The sequence below is a fragment of the Trematomus bernacchii genome, unplaced genomic scaffold, assembly GCF_902827165.1.
Source record: "Trematomus bernacchii unplaced genomic scaffold, fTreBer1.1, whole genome shotgun sequence".
Taxonomy (NCBI): Eukaryota; Metazoa; Chordata; class Actinopteri; order Perciformes; family Nototheniidae; genus Trematomus; species Trematomus bernacchii.
The window spans coordinates 7,875,299-7,894,519 of record NW_022988043.1 but is presented as its reverse complement, the minus strand read 5'-3'; the positions used below and the strand labels follow the sequence as shown (position 1 = coordinate 7,894,519).

Sequence of the window (19,221 nt, the reverse complement as noted above, 5' to 3'; positions counted from 1 at the left end):
ACTGTGTGTGTGCTCTCACACGATGTTGTTGGGGTTGTGTGCAAGCTGTATATCACCCACCACTATCCATCTGGATTATATAGGCAGGTTCCTGGAAATCTTAACAAACAACTAGAGAGATCAGAGCTGCTGGGTTGAACTCGAGCTGGAGCTGGGATAGAGCAGCAGCAGACACTGTCAGGCTTATCCCCCATGTCTCAATACGATATCCAATCAGAGTCCTTGGTTCTTGACCTTGAATTGAAGTGCAAACATACAGCCAGTTTGCAAGTGTTTTAAATTGGCTGACATTAGAGATGAAATACATTGAGTATGCAGATGGAGCATTTCCCATTTCAGCATAGCAGAAAAACACATTTTTGCGTGAGTCATCGAGAAAGATGTCAAAATGGCCATTACAGTCATTACTGCTGTCCACACATTTCCACCTTTTCTTGGCATGAATGGAAACCATATTTTCATCAGTTCTACAGTTTTTATGTACCACTGCCGAAGACTCATGGGATATAAATGCACTACACCTGTGTTGTATTGAACAGTGTTTTATTATTTATTGGCGGGGACCCTGACGCGGGCAGGGAAGATAGTGGCCGACCCCTCCCACCCTGGACACAAACTGTTCACCCCCCTCCCCTCTGGCAGGAGGCTGCGCTCCATCAGGACCAATACCTCTCGTCACCTGAACAGTTTCTTCCCCTCCGCTACCGGCCTCTTAAACAAGGCCCGGCCCCCCAACTGACACTTTACCTCTGCCACATCAGACTATATGCATTACATTAATGCACACAATGTTCATACTCCTTACTGCACATATTCTTATTCTTATTTCACATTTCATAGTTTATATTCTAAAATGCATTCATAGCATTCTATTTCCATGTAAATTACTGCTTTATTTCAATTTTTATTGCTATTTAACTATATTTTATTACGGTGTAAAATATTTTTAGTTTTATATTAGATTTCTTGTTTTTTATATTTTATGTATGCACCATGACATCAAGCCAAATTCCTAGTATGTGCGAACCTACCTGTCAATAAACCTGTTTCTGATTCTGATTCTGAACAGTGATCTACTGTAAACTGTCATTTCAAATTCAGAAATTATGAATTGCTGAAATGCTTAAGCCAGAGGTCACCGTTATAAAAAAAATCAAAAGACATGATTGCCGGCAAGATAAACTGCTCAAACTGATGCATAATATTATATTAAAACAAAAAGCATGTAGTCACATTGGCACAATATTAAAAGGCGGTGCATAAATGTTTACAGAAAAACCAGGAACAAAATGACCTTTAGAATGAAATAAAACCACAGCTAATGGAACAAAACCGATTGATGATTCACATTTTGTGTCATTGAGAAGGCAATGTTTTTTTTATATTACACAACTGCACATTACCTAAAACATCTCCCAGGGAACAAATATAACATTTTTAATGTTTTCTCGCTTCGTGAGTAGTGGGAAGCTGGAGAGAGCGGGACTTGTGAGCGAGCAGCAGTATGAGGTTGTGATGAGAAATAATTCATGTCCGATTTGCCTTTTCTAAATGCCTTCGTTAAATAAGGAACAATGAACATAGCAGGGCACGAGGGCAGAGAAGAGAAGGGACTTTGCGAGGGGAAATGGTTGGGACATTAACAGCGGTCAGCTAATTAGAGAGAGGAGAAGAGGTTAAGGGGGGGGGGGGGGCGCGAGGTTAAGAAGAGAAGTCATGTGAAAAACAAACTGAGAGCAGCAGAGATGCTCCCTCATCATCCTGAGGGGCATATCGAGGTAGAGCAGGGACACAGGCTGCACTGATGAATATGTTTCGCAAAGGCTCTCGGGGGCTGTCCAATCAGAGAGCGCCATTGATGAATAGTCATGAGTCACCTTATCAGCATCACCATGGTTACGCAGATGTGTCTGTGGCCCTGTGAATGTGATGAGGGAATAGAAGTGGGCCAAGCGCCGCTCAGTCTCCTTCCCGCACACATCTTGATGGCCAATCAGAGCCCAGTAGGGAAGCATCCAGGCAGTGTGCTGGGGCCTCTCTGGCCTTGAGGATAGGGAGAGTAGCTTCTGAATGAGAGGACAAACGGTGGGATGTGACGCCGATGATGGTTAAGGTTTTAATGAATGGGAAGAGTGCAAAGTGGGAGGAGGAGCTGGATTTAGAATGTGCTTGAAGTATTTGATCATTTAAAATCAAGTGAATCGCCAGTAAAGCCAGTTGACACTCAGCACATACAGGTGTAGGCTGGCTGGATGAGAAGAAGGGAAGTGGATGACAAGATATTAAATGAAAAGAGCAGGGAAATTAGATTGAACAGGATCAGAGGAGGGGAACGTTATTACAGAAGCGGAAAAGTGACAGAAGGATGAGCAGGACATGAGACAGCTGCAGGAGATCAAATAAAGAAAAATGGACGAAGGATAGGGACTCGGACAACACATAACAATTTGTATAATTCACTAACCTCTCACACAGACACATTTTTAAAGTGCGGTTTTGTGATGATCATTCCACAAAAGCCCCTGCTCTGGCTGTGTACACTTGTTGGAAAGCCCTTCAGGATTTGAAGGCGTCATTTAAAGAAAGGTACCACTTATATTATCCAGTATTGTAAGGATGTCTTTTTAAATGTCTCAGGGGGAAAGGGCTCCTAATTTTTCACTCAAATGAACATTTTACTGGATCATACAAATCAACCGTTATTTCTAGCATAAACTTGGGCAGTATTCTTATCACTCAATTGACATGCTCAGTGCAAACAATGTTGATTCTTTTGTAGCCACTGCTTATCTGCCTGCTTATTTATTTATGAGACAGTGGAGCAATCTACTGCATATTACAAACATGTGATGAGATTAGAAGGCAGCTCCATACAATGAGGACAAACTCAGGCACTCAGAGAAATTATATGTGTTTTCCCTCTCAAGCCTGCCAAAAGTCGACAGTGCAAATGACTTTTATTTATCTGGTCCACTTGTCAGGGTCTGTCTGCCTGTTCTGTTGTCTGTTGGGAGGCTGCACTCAAAGGCCAATCCACGCACATAGGTAGGTAGACAGGCCAGTAGCGTAGGCAGAAATGTACTTTAGGGCGGGCCTGTATAAAATAGGGTGGGCCAGCTTTTTCCAGGGCGAAAAATGACTTTAAGGTAGTAATAATAATAATAATATATAATAATGCCCATTGTCAAGCATCGTTGTAGCATTTCCCTCTGAATAATGGTCGAAGACTTGACTGATGATATGAATTTATTGAAATCTCCAATATCAACGTAAGAGCTATAAAGACACAAACATAACCAATACATTTAGGCTCCATCCGTATAAGAATCACTTTAGCATACTACCAAATTTTAACTGTAAACAGACAGCAAAGCTACAAAACAGCATAGCATTAGCCTACAAACGAATTAGGACACAACCCACATTTTTATATTATAGTTAATACCAACCTTGTGCCTCTTTGGGGGGTGCTTAACTTAAACATAAACTTTATCCTTTACTTTCTCCGTCTTTATATGTAGATATTAATCCGTTAATCTCCGCTCCTTTTCTCCGTCATGTTGTTTCCATAGCAACAACTTCCTGTCAACAGCGTAAACTCGCCTTCAAAATAAAGGCATCTAAATAAAACAGGAAGTTAACCTAAATTACATTTAAGAAATATATACAACTGCAACGAAAGTAACAAAAACAGTGGGAGGGAACACTGCTAGCGCCGTGGAGCAAGCGGCCGTAACAGTATAGTCTCCGGAGTCGGAGAGCCTGGCCCTGGATCACTGCTAGATGAGAGCATCATTTGCAGGCAGCTCTCTCACGTTACTAATTGGGCGCGCGCCGAAACCAACAACCAGTTTTTACCGGAATGAGTTCCGTTCAGAGGATAAAACACATACAACATTAATTCTACTCGATATTTGTTCAATTAAATGTCACTTTGAATGCTTGGATATTCTCAATGGGTGAATAAAAAAATGTATAATAATACAAATAAATAAATAAAAATTACACCGAAGGTTTCTCAGAGCGGGCCAATGAGTAAACTGGGCGGGCCTGGCTACGCCACTGAGACCGGCTCAATATTTATTTATCTTGCCACACCTTGTGCAAAGAAACATTACCACCCGCTCACCGTTCTCATTTCACAGCCTGTTGACTACGTTTAAAGTGTGATTAATCTTGCATAAGGTGTTTGGCAGCGTGCTCAGTGTGGATGTGGGCCTGATGCATGAAGAGTGGTGTGTGAACTCTGCCTGGGAAAGGTCGATATGGAGGATTCATGGAGAGACAAATCTGCCATCCTGTCCCAGTTTAGCTTGATTTATTCATGCATGACACATGGTATATTTCTCTCTCTCTTGGCTATTACACATCAAGCCATACATTGATGCTTTATTATATTAAGGAGCGCGTTTACTGCGGGAAGATAGAAAACAATGCAAGTAGGCTTCACTTTATTTCCTTCTATATAACAGCACAATGACCCTGAACCTTTGCACTGATGTGGAAAAATAAGAATAATGGTGGTGTTAATAAATTAGTACATTAGCCAGTGTTATCCAGCGTTTCTTTCTGAATCTGCTTCAAATGTTTCCCCCTTGCTTTGATTTAGGGTGCCTCCAGGGTATTTCATTGCTATGTGTTGCACAGACCAGTGCATCACAGAGTTGTGTCAGAAGCCGAGGCCGAGTCCAGGTCCCTCCCAGAAATGTCTTCTCGCTTCAGGCTACAAGAGGGGGGGCCCTTTGAAACAAATTGATTCATCTCCCTCACCACGAATTTGACACTTCAGTGCACCATTGTTACTTCCTGATCAGCTGTCCTGCTAGTTTTAATCTTTTCTTACTGTATGTGTCATTTTTGTCACTTGCTTTCCCCTGCTGAGATAATCTGGACACAAGCGGCTATGTGTTACTATAATGTCCTCTGTGTTTGTTTTGCCTTAACAAACTCACATATTCTGCTATCATGCTGCAACACAGGATGTTTTTTCCCACCTTTTGAGAAACATATATTAAGGCAGGCTATATAGAAATTAACATGTTAACAATTGGACCTGATGGCATCCCTGGCCGTGTTCTCAGGGTGTGTGCAGTTCAGCTGGCAGAGGTGTTCAGAGACATCTTCAACAGGTCCCTGTTGTAGTCTGTAGTCCCCACATGCTTCAAACACTCCACGATCGTTCCTGTCCCGAAAAAGACAATAATCACCTGCCCCAACGACTACCGCCCAGTAGCACTCACCTCCATCATAATGAAGTGCTTTGAGCGGTTAGTCAAATCATTCATCACCTCCTCCCTCCCTGACTCTCTGGACCCCCTGCAGTTTGCCTACAGAGCAAACAGGTCCACAGACGACGCCATAGCCCTCACCCTCCACACTGCCCTCTCACACCTGGACCCGAAGAACAGGAACACATATGTGAGAATGCTGTTCATTGACTACAGTTCAGCATTCAATACCATTGTGCCCTCCAAGCTGGCCATCAAGCTCAGAGACCTCGGGCTCAACAGCGCCCTCTGTGACTGGATCCTGAACTTCTTGACGGGCAGACCCCAGGCAGTGCGGGTGTGAAACATCACATCCTCCACCCTGATTCTCAACACCGGAGCCCCTCAAGGCTGCGTGCTCAGCCATCTCCTCTACTCCCTGTTCACTCACGACTGCGTGGCCACACACAGCTCCAACACCATCGTGAAGTTTGCTGATGACACGACCGTCATCGGCCAGATCACAGACGATGACGAGACGGTGTACAGAGAGGAGGTCGAAAACCTGACATCTTGGTGCCAGGATAACAACCTCCATCTCAACATCAGCAAAACAAAAGAGCTGATTGTGGATTACAGGAAGCAGCAGGGAGAGGGACACGCCCCCATCGCCATCAATGGGACTACGGTGGAGAGAGTCAGCAGCTTCAGGTTCCTTGGGGTCCACATCACCGAGGACCTGACATGGTCTCTTCACACCACCACCATCACCAAGAAAGCTCGACAGCGGTTCAAAATGGATTCCAGGATACTCTGCAACTTCTACAGGTGCACGATAGAGAGTATCCTCACTGGCAGCATGACGGCCTGGTACGGCAGCTGCACCGACCTTGATCGTAAGGCTTTACAGAGGGTGGTGAAAACTGCACAGCACATCACCAGGACGGAGCTGCCATCCATGGAGGACCTTTACTCCCAGCGGCTCAGGAAGAAATCACTACGGATTATCAAAGACCCCCATCACCCCAGCCACAAACTGTTCTTTCTGTTGCCGTCTGGCAGACGTTACCGCAGCATCCTGGCAAGGACAAGAAGATTCGGAGACAGTTGCTTCCCGCGGGCAGTGAGACTGTTAAAAAATTGAACTGTTGAAACAACTTCAAAACATTCTTCAGCTACTCAATAATATGTATCTAATACCTAATATATATATCATTCCAATAACTTGTATATAGACTCGTACTGCACTATTCCACATCATCACTTTATTTTATAACTATTTTTCTTTTTGTATTGCTCTTGCTCTTATTGTTATTATGTTATTATGTTGCATTGTTGGAGAAGCCTGTGACATAAGATTTTCAACTACATAATTACTCTGTAGCTATGTCAGATTGACAATAAAGAACCTTGAACCTTGATTGTACAGCCATAGGGGTGAGGCAAACGTGGATGGAAATGTAAGACGGCGTTACTTGAGATAGAAATGGGGGGGGGGGGGGGAAATCTCATGCCTTAATGTATGCAAGAAATGCTTCTATATTTCTATTCTAAGAATAGAAAGTCAATTAGCATATAACACAAGCAGCATACACCAACAGTAGCAGATGGAGGTGTTTGATATCCCACACAATGGAAGGTAAATAACACAAGAAGGTTTGAATTCTGCATTACTGCCACATGTTGTGAAGCATGCATGCACACTGTGTGATGAAACTAAGGTTTGCCGATCACTGATGGAGAATAAAGACCTTCCGAGAATCACTAAAGGTCTAGGCCACTGACTACCACTTTCAGTAAAAACATTATTGTCTACAGTGCGCAGTAGAAATCACCTCATTATTTGATGTTATTTTTGCTCGAGCTGTAAACCCATAGAAGTATTATGTTACCTATAGGTTTGAAATATAAATGTACCTGTAAAGTCAATATGACCTTGTTATTTCTATGGAATCATTCATAATGTGGATCCAAGGCAAGAAGAGGAGTGAAGCTAAACAATGTGCCCAACAAACCACCCCTTTTTTCCTTTATCCCCTGATAAATCTGTTGTGAAGCTGTGAGCACTGTGTACTGAAGGAGATGAACTGAGTTAATTTTTATCAGCCCATAGGTCACTGTGTTTTATATCTAAGTAAACAATTAAATCAAGCAGTAAAAACACACACCCTGGTTGTAAATAGCAGTAGCTCTCAGCATGGAGCGATAGATTAACCTCTGTTGTTGAGGCAACCCTTTCAAAAAGATGGAATGTGCCAAGCAAACCTATGATTGCACGGTAACTTGAGTCGAGGTTATCAAATTTGCCTACATTCATTATGCAGCATACAGAAGTGTTTCCTTGAAAGACAATTCAGGCTTAGGAGGTATGGTTGTAGATTAAACCTTCTTTCTCCTTCGTTTGCATGTAGAATGTAGTATGGTCTTCCAGGAAGCAGAGAGCTGCCTGTGTACCATCAGATAAATGGAAGGACTACATTGTTTTTTCAACCAGGTGATTTACTGCTCCTCCTCCTATAGCAATCTTTATCCCTTTCATCTCCTCTCTTTCTCTCTTCCCTTTCTCTGCTTGTGTTAACTTTTATCCCAGTCACTTCTCATGTTGCCTCTGGCTTTAGCCAGAATCCATTTAAGATTCATTTTCAGATACAAATCAATCATAGCACAGAGATGAATAATGGCACTGACAATGAAGGGTTGCACATATTGAGTAAAGTGCAGGTTGTCCACTGGCTTGATGGGATGATGGTGCATTTCTTTAATAGAACACTTGAAGCATTTCATTATCAAAGGTTTTTTGTCAAGTAGCTTACGGCAAATCCACCATGCTCAGTTTAATTCTGAAGGGATGTTCTGGACCTTTCAGCTGATCCAGTATTAATAAACCTGTTATTTGGAACATCTTAACTTGGATCTTGATTTAGTGTCTGTAGCTTTGGAGTGTGAAATGGTAATGATTTAACAGAGGAAGTGGGGGAATGCCTCTCAGCTCGGTAGATGGTGTCATTGATTCAAGCTGCAGAAAGATAAAGAAATATGCAGCGAAGGAGAGAGGCGTTGACACATGTTGTGCATCTGGATGATTTCACCTTTTTTATATGGTCACAATTATTTTATAAGAAAAAGAGCTGACAGGGTTGAGGGGCTGTCCAGATGTTGTCTTCACTGTGAGCTCATAGAAAAACAAAAAGGCCGACAACAGACCAATGTTGGTGCTCTCTCAAAAGGTCAACAAAAAAGGTTCTAATGAAAAATTCAGTTTATGAAAAAGGAATGGCTTCCTGTTTGCTGAAAATTGGTCTAATTGATCATAATTAATTCATAAATCATGCGATGGTGGGACTTTAACAGCAGATTCCCATGTGACAGTCTGATCTAGTGATGTAGCTTAAAAATGGAACGTTGGGGGGTAAACAGAGAGGCCTGATGTTTGTTGATCAAACGCTACAACCCTTAGCAGAAAAAAGCTAGGGAATTATTATTTTTGTAATTGTATTTTATGTTGATGTGCTAACATACAGAGCTCATGCTAATAAGCTAGCTAGTGGCTACAGCTGATAATGACGTTAAAGCTGTTATTTCAGCCTGCAAAACTGTCCATACAATAATACACAATGTTCCAAGATAACTGTGAATAACAGTTAGTACATCTGCCACAACTGTTCATGTACATTTCATAATGTCATGTTAGATTGATGGGGTGAAACAAATGGTTATTTTGATAACTGACTACAAATGAAAATAACCTAATTTATTGACCTTTACGTTTTCACAAAAGATCGAAGAATGTTTTAAAAAGGCTGCTTATTTCACAAGATCTGACCTACCAAACAGACCACCAATGGATTGCACATACAGTTCACAGAGAGCACAGAAGAGTCACAGCAGACCAATTAACCTTTCACTGATCCCACTTATCATAAAGGGCCACTTCAGTCATTAGGAGAGACAGCACAAGTGATTGAAAATGAAGGACTGTGTGTATAATCTACAGTGGGAACACACACACACACACACACACACACACACACACACACACACATACACATACACACACACAGTCTGCTGTCCTATCCTTTGTACTTTCTGCATTCTCGTAGACGTGACAAAAATAAGATATTTTACCCTTTTATTTTTCTTTGTTTTTTTTTCTTTAGGGAATCTATTTATTATTTAAATGTTATTATTTTACTTTCCTCAGATGTCAATAACTTTATAGATCAAACATTAGTAGTCCTTACATCTTTCATTTGGACTCTGTAAAGGAAAAATTAAGAAGAAGGTGAATACGCTTTATACTACTCTTATTCTGCTCTTAACGCTTTTAGTGACAAATGTACGTTCATACAATCAATTTAAATACAAAAAGCAAGCACTAATGAATTGAAGTGCTTACATTATTGCTTGAGGGATTTAATAGAAGGAAAGTAGTACTAGTGTAATGTAACATCAGTACCCTGTATCACTATAAGAGTAACAGAAAGAGCAAAGGAGGCCATTACATACGATGTTTAGAAGTCTGTGAATATCCATCATTCCTCTACTCTACCATGATGAAAAGTGAGGGTTAATCATGTTGGCTCCCTCTCCCTCTCTGAAAGCCACCGTCTGCAGCAACAAGGCTAATACAGGTAATTATGTAGGCATGAAAGGCTCCATGGCTTCCTGGATGATGATTGGCATCTTGATGGATGCAGGGGAAGACAAGGTGGGGCGAGGTGTTTTGTTGAACAATGGAGGGGAAAGCAGAACAGTCATGAAGGAGAGAGAGATATGGGGAAACACACACACACACACACACACACACACACACACACACACACACAGACACATACAAAGCTGTAAAGGACAGCGTATATGACAAACTGCCAGGATAATTTATTAGTTTGCACCTGGAGGGCAAATAGGTGTTTTTATCCAGCAGGCTGCCCCAGGCCATGCGCACATTGAGCGGCACAGGCCAACATTATTAATTTAAGATTTAATTTGCCCCTGCTTTTGTTATTTTGTGATTTGTTTTAATAATGTATTTGTGATATTGCCTTCATATTTTAGGGATTTCTTGACTTTGAATTGATAGAGCAGCAGTAGTGAGACATGTGGGGGGTTGATGAAGCAAAATCGAACCCTCTTTTGTAGAAAGCAGTTATTGATGGGAACTTGGAGGCAACACATGCATCACTGTCGGTGGGATGAAACGTAAACTTTGCTATATATATCTGAGATGGGTGTGTATAAAGGAAATGTACAGTAGTAATGTAAAAGGGTTGGCCCATTTAAAAGAGCTATGTGGAGTGTAATTGTTACCAGTAGAACCTTACATGGGAGGTAGCTCCTAACTCCCATGGTTTGCGACAAGAGTAATGGCACAAAATCAGCCTCAAATTATCATACCGTCTCCCCAGCTCACCCCGTGTGTGTGTGTGTGTGTGTGTGTGTGTGTGTGTGTGTGTGTGTGTGTGTGTGTGTGTGTGTGTGTGTGTGTGTGTGTGTGTGTGTGTGTGTGTGTGGTGTGTGTGTGTGTGTGTGTGTGTGTGTGTGTGTGTGTGTGTGTGTGTGTGTGTGTGTGTGTGTGTGTGTGTGTGTGTGTGTGTGTGTGTGTGTGTGTGTGTGTGTGTGTTGTGCCCTAATCAAAGATAGGAACCACTCAATACGCAAATAACCGATCACCTCTGAGCTTTCCCCAAGGACAGTGCGCCAAAGAAACAGAATATTGAGCGTCTTATAATCCACTTTTGTCCGGAGTCTTCGTGTGTTATTTGTTCAGGCGGAAAAAGGCCTTTTGTGCTCAAAGAAAGCAAAACAACAATTTGCATATTAAGATAGTCATTTGCATTAAGCAATGTGTTTAGTCTTTGTCAAAATGAGATTGTTATCTCCTAATGGATTTCCCGGTCCATATAGTCAGTGAAACATCCAACTATAATGTAGGGGACCTGAAGCAGTGTTTTTTTAAAGGTAGAGTCTGTGCTTCTGCCTTTACCGCAGCACAATAAACTTTTCCAGGAACTACTTCATGGTTCATTGACCATCTGATGTCTTTCCTCCAGGATGACTTTATATCCCATCACACTGGTCTAACCTCAAACGTACACAGTCTCAGCCTTCAGATACTGACCTCTGTGTGATGTGTCATTTCCACATGGAGTTTCGTTTCTTTCTAGAGCTTTCTGTTTGAACTCAACAGTGAGAGTAACTCATCATTTTCTTTCTCTGTCTTAGCACATCTCTTACACTGGACGTCACATTCCTTCTAAAAAGCCTAATAGTCTTATCTAAAAAAACTGCTGATTTTCCACATGAGGCATTTCATATCATTCTCTCATTAATCAATAATGTGATGAATACAGAAATGTGATATACATTAAAGGTCCCATGTCATGGCCATTTCTACTGATCATAATTCCATTGTTGAGGTCTACTAGAATAGATTTACATTGTGCAATTTTCCAAACTCACATTGGTTTCTCATACAGCATCTCTGTATAGTATGTGTATTCACTCTCTGTCCTAAACGGCTTGTTGGAGCTCCTGCCCCCCCCTCCCTATGAGCCCACTGTGCTCTGATTGGTCAGCTCGCCCACTCTGTTCTGATGAGTCCACCACCATTACAGTGGAACATCAGTGATTATGTGTTACAATGGCGTTAGCAACCAGAAAATAACACCAGTAATGACAAACCGATGAGAATGCTGCGTGGGGTCTGGGTGCCGTGTTGGCGGGACGTTGCGCGGCTCGCTGCTGCGAGGAGCGGACAGTGTGCGCTGGGTTAATTTCCTGCTGCGTGGGTCTGCGAGACAGCGAGACATCTCGAATGGACGCGGGAAGGGGGGGGGGGGGGGGGGGTGCTGAGGGGGCTGCAGCACCCCCATCTGCGAGGCTCCACTAGCCTTCATAGCACACAAGGGGACGGGTAATAACCGGAAAAGCATGACATGGGACCTTTAACATTTATGAGATACATTTTGATTTAAATTGCTTCTGTGAAATGGTCTCAAATCATGATTGCAAATCAAATATAATGCAAAAATGCAAGCAAAACTATTTCACATACTAAAGTAAGACACCAGGCATAAAAGTCTAAAGGACTCTAGGTGTTTAAGCAAAAATAAGTTTTTATTCAGTTTTATTTATGCATGAGAATATATAGGCTGCACAACTGTATCTTTTTTATGGAAGCCCGTTGTTCGTATAAATGTATATGTTACACTAAATTAAACACTAATGTATTGTAAGCAAATGTTTGCTACTGTATGGTTGTTTCTTGGATTGCGTTTGAGCTCCACTGGAGCGAGCTAGCTGAAAGCCGCATATTGAAAATAAACAACATCCCCTCAGGGATCCATAGAGTCTATTTTTACTATTTAGCATTTACTCTGTGGCTTACCTCCTTGTATACAATAATTTATTCTGAGTTGACACTATTAATCTTGGTGTATTTAATAAACTGACCTTGGGCGTGTCTTATTCTCAAAAATTATAGGTCATAAGAAATGGAATTGAGTTGTCCTTTAAGGTACATATTTCCTAAAACACAAAGTCAGTTCATTATAATCCTGTGTTGTTCAACACAATGTATCACTGCTGCAGCTAGGTGCTTCTTAATTAGAAAATGGCTTCTTCATAACTAGAAGAACATTTTACTTTAAAGCAGATAAGGCAAATATGTGCTAAAACAGAAAGATAAAATGTACAACATTGTAACAATGGCCTTTTATGGCTATATCAAATAAAGAATGTTATTGCACTTGTTACCCTCCAACCAAAACATATTGCACGGCTTGGACTCATTTAATAACTGAATGCTGCATGGACAAAACACATTTACTGGCCACTTTCCTTATAAGGTCTGGCTGTTAATATGCTTAAAGAAAATATACCCTTCCAAACATGTTGGGAACTGCACAAACACACACTTTGGGCCGCCAGTTCACACAAATTGAGCTACAGCCACCCCCTTAGTTGAAGTTTTATGAAAAATATCTGCATGCTCTAATATTCTGATGCGGTCTATATTTTTCTTTGAATTCAACTACAATTATTTTCTCTTCATCCAGGTGTACGGTGATTCATCCGATTCCCCGGAGCCAGTCACCTGCATGGAGCCCTACTTGGTGCGGAGGCTGTCTTGCCGGACTATCCAGTTGCCCCCTTTGGCCTTTAGACTGGCCGAGCAGTATTATTGTGATCGCAAGTCCGACTCAGACACAGTTCCTACACGGCCCACAACACTGCTGCTACGCACCCCACCACTCATCGCCATCACCTCCGCTGACAGCAGCAGGTAGGATTACCTTTGTGTGTGTGTGTGTGTGAGTGCGTGTCCCCTTTCACTCCAAAATGTATTTTAGTGGAATGGGTAATCAGAGCAGAGTGGAGTGGTGCAATCAATACAGAGGCTGCCTGAATTGACTGAGGACACATCCCTTGCTAAGTACCTGACACTGTGCTTACATGTTCAAATGTGTGTTTAAACATTTACTGAAGGCTCTGCAGTGTTTTTTTATCCCTACAAATTGTGTGTAGTTAACATGTTGCAATCAAAAGCACTGCATGGTTTGAGGTTATGTGCTTGTTCTCCTCATAAAGGTTAATAGCATATACAAATCTGCTTAAAGAGACTCTAAACTTGCAATCCATCATCGTTAACATTTCATCACCTTTATTTCTTGTCGGAGTTATGGTGTTTTTGCAATGGAGTATTTAAGGTCTACTGGGCGAGTTTGCAATTTGTAATAGTCAGCTGCTCAAAGGCATTGTGACAACCATACTTTCACAAATACATTTAAGACTGGTCCATTGTGTTAAGACAGTCTTCATTTTGCTCTTAGACTATTCTTATGCAGGTTACACTGTTTCATACCAAACGTTGTCCAGCCAACTCTTTTTTTATTTTCCAAATGTACTCTGACAACAAATGCTGTCACATGACCACTTAAAAAACCCCACAATGAAACAGAAAATGCTTTTTAAAGAGGACAGAATGTTCATGGTTACGGATTACCAACCCCACCCAACTCTCTATCTTCTTCAAATTGGGTTAGAAACCATAGTGAAATTAACAGAAACTGTTGGCTGCTTAAAAATGAAGGTATGTGTTGGAAAAGAGTTGACAGTATTGCCTGGGGTGTTGTAGACTAATAACATGCAAACCACTGGTATTTGAATCATCTTTGACTGGCTACATGCTCTTAGTGTGACTCATGGAGAATGTTATTCACCATTTAAAAACATGATGCACAAGATAAAAGCAACCTCTCAGACGACTGCATTAAAGATGTGTCCCTTCTTGTTTTTGAAAAACCTTTTCCTAATGTATTTTCACATAAAGTACAATACAGTACCAATGATATAATTTATTAACATTTTCTTTTCAACTGTAGGTATATTCAATCTTTGCATTTGAAATGTTTCTTTAGCATATTATAGGTGCAGAAGACCGCTTCTGGATTCAGTTCCAGAGGCGGTGGAAATGCTTTTATTTATGACACAGAAAGAGCACAAACAGTGTTTGAGAATCGGTCAGTATTATTTGTGTGCACTCACAGTATCTCACGCTTGGAAAGCATGACCATACAACAACTGAGAAATACAATCACACCCTATCCTGAAAACGCCGCATAATGTATCAGAGAGGTTTAAAATGAAATGAGGTTTGCCAGAGACAGGCGCCAAGTCTCCAACAGTCTTGTCTCTGATGGGAAAAAACAACAACCTAGTAAACAAAAAAAGCTGTATCAAAGACAGTAGTGCAATGGAGAAGGTTTAGTGTTGTACATGTAAACAGATGGGAGGTTACTCGTCAATCAAATAGAAAGTGGTACTCCAATGGCTTGTCTTTGATCATGATGGCATGCTTCAAACAGCTCTGTCTCTCACTCATCAGCACCATGCTACCTCCATAACATAGTTCAAATGCTTGGCATGTGGCAGATGAGAAAGAAATGCATCCTCTGTCCCCTTAATGTTCCTGTCTTGTCCCTGTTCTTTCTCTTTTCCTCTTTCTTTAGAGACTAAAGAACTGAGGTACAGCTTTCTAATATGGACTAGCTTGTTAAAAGGGCTTTAATTAGAGAATATGTTAGAAGGCGTTGGGGAGAGACTTTAAACAAGAAGAAAGTGGTATTGACTTGTAGACTTCTTTAGAGGGAAACAAGAAAAGCTTACTCAGAGTCACTTAGTTCTGAATGACATTATCAGGCAGCAAGAACAATTTTCATGGCCACTCTGATGCTGAGCAGTACGGAAATAGATTCTGCTGCTTCAAAATGAGTGTTTTAATATCAAGAACCTTTTGACTCCAACTTCATTTTCTGCAGCCATGTGTGTTGAACTTCTACATTTCTCACAACAGTGTCTTCTGAATCACTGACAGAAACGGCTAACCAATATGTTGAAACATAGTCAATACTGAATAATTTACTCTAAGTCATTGGGAATGTGATAATGCCATAAAGTGTCAGGCATTAGATGAAGAGACTGCCCTTTCTCTCTGAATAATTGTCAGGAAACTGAAATGTGAACTTTAAAAAAGGGCAAACTATTTCCCAAGTGTGCGCTTCTTCTCCCCTCTTTGAAAACTGTAACATTAGCTGGATAAGTATTGGGTTATTTGAAGGAAGACAAAGGCTAGACTGTGTCTGCGACTTGAGACATTTTTGTTGACGATTTTGAATTGTGTCATTGCATTTTTTTATTCAAAAGCTACTTTTTTTTTGTCACATACCGTTGCCTGCAGCTTTTATGTGTAATATAGTTTATGCTCTACAACATTTTGACAACCCTCTGACTTCAAAATTAACCTACCTAGTAAACAATCAGTCATGTTCCATCATCAAGCAAGATTGACTGCTTTCATAAACTGAAAATACTATGTATATGCAGTTTAAAAAAGACTGAACTGTAGGGAGAAGAATGGGTGATGGGGAGATTTTAACAAAGGCCATACATCTTAACTTTGCTTCAAGCTGAATTCATCTATAATTCAGCACAGCGGTGAGGAAGAAATATACGGTTGTAACCCATTAAGGATGAAAAGCATGCTGCACTCAATGGTCCAATTGCAACTTTTTGGAGAATTTAGCGACATTAACTTTGTATGAGGCATAATGAGACTGTCTGCAGTATTAATCTATGGGCCAAGAAGTAGAACAGAGTAGTGCACTGTTTCCATTAGATCAGTGGTTCTCAAACTTTTTCTGTCATTCCCCACTTTGAACAGGTGGGCCTTTTCAAGCCCCACCTGTTCCTCATCGCTCCAATAAAATGGTAGGCCAAGCTTAAAATTGTCAAATGTATCGTTCTATAACAGGAGTCTCCAACCTTTTTTAGGATGAGAGCTACTTTTTATTTTTATTTGCAGTGTATATATTTAGCACATTTTAACATTATGATATGCTTACCTTTAACCTTTGTGTTAAATGCATCAATCTGGTGCACTTTGAGCACAAAATGAATTTCTGGATACAGCTCTCAACACTCAGATGAAAGGGAGCTGTATACTTTTCAATAATCCAAACATCTTTAGAATATGATCACAACCAATAACAAATCATTTAAACTGGTTTATTCTTATCTTATGTTACCTAGTTAGCATTCTTTCTTTTTATTTATGCATATTTTACTAATCACTCCCCTTTTAAACTGTATTTGTTTTACTGTCCTATAGTACACATTGGAATGATTTCTTACTTTATTTTGTACAACTATATTAAATAGATAAAGGTGTGCTCTCTCTAGCTCTCTCTCTGTCTCGCTCGCTCACAGACGCTGTGTGCTCCTCCGTGGCGATGACGGCTTGCGTTAAAAAAAAAAAATAACATATTTGTAAAGTGGGGGGACACAAACGGGATTTCGAAAAGTGGGGGGGACATGTCCCCCCTGTCCCCAGTGGAAATTACGCCATGCGGATGTGTGCGTCAAGTGAAATAAATATATATGCAAGTTGCAACACACACACAGTAACACTCTGCCCCTCATGTGTCGTATAGGCTGGCACGACTAGGCTGTTCAATGGGGCTGATGTGTTGTGTAGATTCTGCCAGAAGGAAAATCACGGTCACACTCCTTATGAAGTGGTGAGGTGCTGCTCCACATTGCCTTTCTTCCCGACTGCAACGCTGGTCCCGCAAATCAGGCAAGAACGTGATTGGTCGATATTCATTGTGGGGGGTGGGGGGAGGAGGGGTGTTAGATAGATATAGAGTTGTAGTAAGTAGATAGAGTTAGCTATGACTGAGGTTTCGTTTATGCATAGGGTATAATAATCCAAAAATCTTTAGAATATGATCACAACCAATAACAAATAATTTAAACTTGTTTATTCTTATCTTATGTTACCTAGTTAGCATTCTTTCTTTTTATTTATGCATATTTTACTAATCACTCCCCTTTTACATGTAAACTGTTTTTTTTTTTTTTTTACTGTCCTATAGTAGGCTACACATTGGAATGATTTCTTACTTTATTTTGTACAACTAGGCTATATTAAATAGATAAAGGTGTGCTCTCTCTCTCTGTCTCGCTCGCTCACAGAGGCTGTGTGCTCCTCCGTGGCGATGACGGCTTGCGTTAAAAAATGATAATAAACATAGACCTATTTGTAAAGTGGGGGGACACAAACGGGATTTCGAAAAGTGTCACGGTTAAACTCCTTATGAAGTGGTGAGGTGCCGCTCCACATTGCTTTTCTTCCCGACTGCAACGCTGTTGTGTGTGTGTGTGAGAGATTTTTACTTACGTCTGTAAATGATTTTGGTTTCAGTTGTGTGTGTGAGCAGGCTCGTATTGGCCATCGGGAGATTCGGGACTTTTCCCGGTGGGCCGCTGCCGTTGGTGGGCCGCTGCCGTTGGTGGGCCGCTGCCGTTGGTGGGCTGCTGCCTTCGGTGGGCCGCTGGCTCTGGCATAGGTGGGCCGTGGACTTTCACAGCGCCGCTGCGCCGGTACCGCATCCGCCGCCACCGCATCCGCCGCCGCAAACACCCGCCGTTGCGAGGCTCCGGCGGCTTCGGCGGGTCCGGCGCGGCGGCGCTGTGAAAGTCGCGAGTCTCCGGCTGTAACAGTCCACTACCGCCCGCGAGGACCCAGGTTCGATTCCGGCCTGAGGTCCAAAAAATAAAAAATAAAAATAATAATCTCCCGTTCATCGCGTCCATTCGCGACCCACCTATCACATCTCTGCGCCCCACTAGTGGGGCGCGCCCCACACTTTGAGAAACGCTGCATTAGATGCTCTCATATCGGGAATAATAAACAATGATTCTGACCATTAAACAGTTCCAGTGCTCTGTCTCTCCCCAGTGACTAGCAGGCACTTAGTATGGTGACTTTTGCTGAATATATATATATAGAAAAGGCACAGATTATACATAATTGAATGCCATCAGTGCCTCAAAATTCATAAACATTGATTGTGCCGGTAGATGCAAGTCTAAAGAGCGCCTGATTGGCTGGTGCTACGAATAACATACAACATGTTTTGTTCTGTTTACATAAATGAATAAAAGTATGATTCAAGAGAAACCCTATAATTGCATGACTGACAATGCTCACGGGGGAGCACAACTCATTGTAAAACATAAAATGATCTGACTGAGTCACTGACCAACAGATGTTTATAATCTTATTAATATGTGAAAATGTTTAAAGATATTAATTTATACTGTCCAAGTCTTGGCCAATATCAACACATTTTCTTTAATATTGGTTCCATGCTGAATCAAAACTCAGTACATTACTAAATAAATGTTCCTACAGTAAACACAAACATTTTAATGTTAAAGGTGGGGTATGTAATTTATTTCAGAAACATTTTTTGTTATAGTCCATGGAATGCTCTTAACATCCCGATAGCAATGAATATATTAAATGCTTTGACAATAAATACATAAACAAATGTAATCTGTGGAAGCCGTAGCGCTGTAAAAAGCACGACCAATCATTTTAGCCGGCCCGGCTAAAATAACTGGATGGCCTACCTGCCTGTCAGCCTTCCATCTGTGCACACACTTATCT

At 41.3% G+C, this 19,221-nt stretch overlaps 1 protein-coding gene across 1 annotated transcript in view; it reads left to right on the top strand.

The window, feature by feature from the left end:
• The window catches only part of pde4d (phosphodiesterase 4D, cAMP-specific), a 174,422-nt gene that overhangs the window by 24,673 nt on the left and 130,528 nt on the right, over nt 1–19,221 (top strand). Inside the window, exon 3 of the mRNA XM_034117982.1 lies at nt 13,265–13,491. Within this exon, the coding sequence (XP_033973873.1) occupies nt 13,265–13,491 (227 nt within the window). The remainder of the gene's footprint in view (nt 1–13,264; nt 13,492–19,221) is intronic.